General features: G+C 39.6%; 1 protein-coding gene across 1 annotated transcript; it reads right to left on the reverse strand.

Moving 5' to 3' along the window:
- Positions 1–805: 805 nt before the first annotated feature.
- Positions 806–1,735, reverse strand: LOC110148988 (olfactory receptor 2A25-like). The gene has a single exon (XM_020911293.2). It carries the CDS (start codon positions 1,733–1,735, stop codon positions 806–808), a length of 930 nt encoding a protein of 309 aa, XP_020766952.2.
- Between the last annotated feature and the right edge of the window lie 957 nt (positions 1,736–2,692).

Consider the following 2,692-nt stretch of genomic DNA (forward strand, 5'->3'; position numbering starts at 1 on the left):
TTTGATCATTCCCATAAGAGACAAGGTCATTTGGTCATTTCCCATGACCAAGACAATGAGGAAGGAACAGAGTTCTTTCAAGGACTTTGTTACTTCCGTTCTGCTCTCTTCACTCACCTCCACAATCCAGGGATCGCCACCCACACTCCACAAGTAGAGAAAAAACTAACTGAGAAAGCTCTGGTATGTCTATATATTTATTAGCATGACATCATTTGGTGTTTTCCTATTGCTGTTAATTGCATCACAATTATATTCTTAATTCTCTTTCCCTTGAAGCCATGGCTCATGCTCTTCTTCATTTAAATTGGTTATGCCTTAGAAAACATCACTATCATGGGAATATAAAGAAATATTTCAAGTGTAATCCAATTTTTGAAAGAGACCATAGTTACTGAACTTAAAATGTTTAACTACTATATTATTAATCTCTCCCAACTCCTTTATCTTAAATATTCTACAAATACCTTGCTTTATTCCATAATATTTTGTCTGTAAGTTCTGATTACAGAACAAAAAATGTACACACTTATTTCCTCTTATTCAGAATATTTCACATAACCACATTAAAAGTATATACACTGTGCAGTTATGTGGAAACTATTTTCATTTTCTTGTGCAGCACTAGCTTCACTACCAGAGCCAGAAATGTAGACTGGACTTTCTTGGATGACAGTCTTAGGAACGTTTGAAGAAGATGAAGAAAATGCCCTAAAGCATGTTTTGATATCTGTGTAGTTATTGGACAAGATGACTTCTTAGGTGCCTTTAAACTCAGTCATTTTATTATTCTTTAAGTTTTTCATCAACTTCTGTCTTTGTGAAGCGTTCTCTTCAGAGCAGCTTTGACCTCTTTATTCCTCAGACTATAGATCAGGGGGTTGAGCATGGGATTGAAAAGGCTATGAAACAGCAAAAGGTACTTTTTCCCTTCCTTAGAGTCCCCATGTCGGGGCCCAACATACATGATAATGGCTGTGCCATAAAAGAGCCCAAACACACAGAGGTGGGATGAGCAAGTAGAGAAGGCTTTCTGGCGCCCTTCTCCTGACCGGATCTTTAGGATGGCACATAGAATATGAATATAAGATACCACAATTGAGGAGAATGGTCCCACCAGCACAGACACTGCCCCAGCCAAAACCACGGTCTCATTAATATGGGTGTCTGCACAAGCCAGCTTGAGAACAGCTATGATCTCACAGAAAAAGTGATTAACTTGCTGGGGCCCACAGAAGGGTAATGGTAGGAGTAACAGCAGGTGGACTAGGGCTAGGAGGACTCCAAAAACCCACGAAGTCACTGCCAGGGTGATGCAGACTCTCCAGCTCATGATGACTGAATATCGAAGGGGGTGGCAGATGGCCACATACCGATCACAGGACATCACCACCAGGAGAAGACACTCGGTGTGGGCGAAACTCAAGAAGAGAAAGGTCTGTGTGATGCAGCCAGCAAAGGAGACGGGCTTGGCTGGACTCAGGAGGTTGACCAGCATCTGGGGCACCGTGCTGCAGGCATAGGCCATGTCAACGATGGCCAGATGTGCGAGGAAGAAGTACATGGGGGTGTGCAGCCTGGAGTCCAGTGAGATGAGCCCCAGGATGACCCCGTTCCCCAGCAGGGTGAGGACATAGAACAGGGAGAAGAGCCCAAAGAGGAGCATCTGAGTCTTTGTGTCAAGGGGAAACCCCAGTAGGATGAATTCTGTGACAGAGGTCTGATTTCCCTCCATCTCCCTGTGAAAGAGACAATGAATCCTGCCAAATCGGAATGTCCAAGGGAAGAGTTTTAACATGCTGAATCTTTGTCCATCGCTGTTTATTCCCTAATAAAACATCTTCAATGATATTTTTGCCCTGTTAGTCATTTAATAAATGAAAACTATGCATGCCACATGAGACAGAAGGAAACACTTTCACCGTGGTATGCTAATGCTAGTATTTGGAAGTCCTAGTATTCTGTTATAGTAGTCAATAAATCTTTATTCCCAAACCAACTTTTATCACAGCTCAAAATATATTAATGCTTAAATTGCCTTCATAGCAGTGGAGTTCTTCTCAGTCTGTGCTGATTATCTCAGAGGTTTGCCCGTGTGTGCTGCTGTGTACATATATACATGTGTGTAAATTTGCACTACTGTCTTTACATCTATATATGAAGGAAGGAAGAAGAACGAGGAACATGTCAGTAATTCATCTATCACAAATTTGTGCCTTTCATAAGTGACTTACTTGTGGGCTTGTGATCTTTACTGATAGCATAACACAATTAATTTGAGAGTATGGTGAGCAGTTTGTTACAACTTCAGTTAGATTTAAAATAGAGACCTTTGTCTTTTGATTTTTGTACCCACAATGGGTATTCTGATCACACCTCTCAAGATCCTTACATTACCCCTATTGCCCCTCTTATATTTTATATAGATATTTATGTTCTATATCTTTAAGTATGTTTACACACATACACATATATACACAGACATAGACACCATATTCATATGTTTATACATATGCGTGTGTTTATATATATACACATACATATATCTATATTTATCTATACTTGAGTTTTTCCCAATATTTTCACCATATCCTACAGTAAAACATCTGCTGGGAACATATATGCATAAATATATATATGTATATATATACAGATATATATATTTTTAATCTCCACTATGTGCAGTGTACTT

This window comes from Odocoileus virginianus, chromosome 1, assembly GCF_023699985.2.
Source record: "Odocoileus virginianus isolate 20LAN1187 ecotype Illinois chromosome 1, Ovbor_1.2, whole genome shotgun sequence".
NCBI classification, from domain to species: Eukaryota; Metazoa; Chordata; class Mammalia; order Artiodactyla; family Cervidae; genus Odocoileus; species Odocoileus virginianus.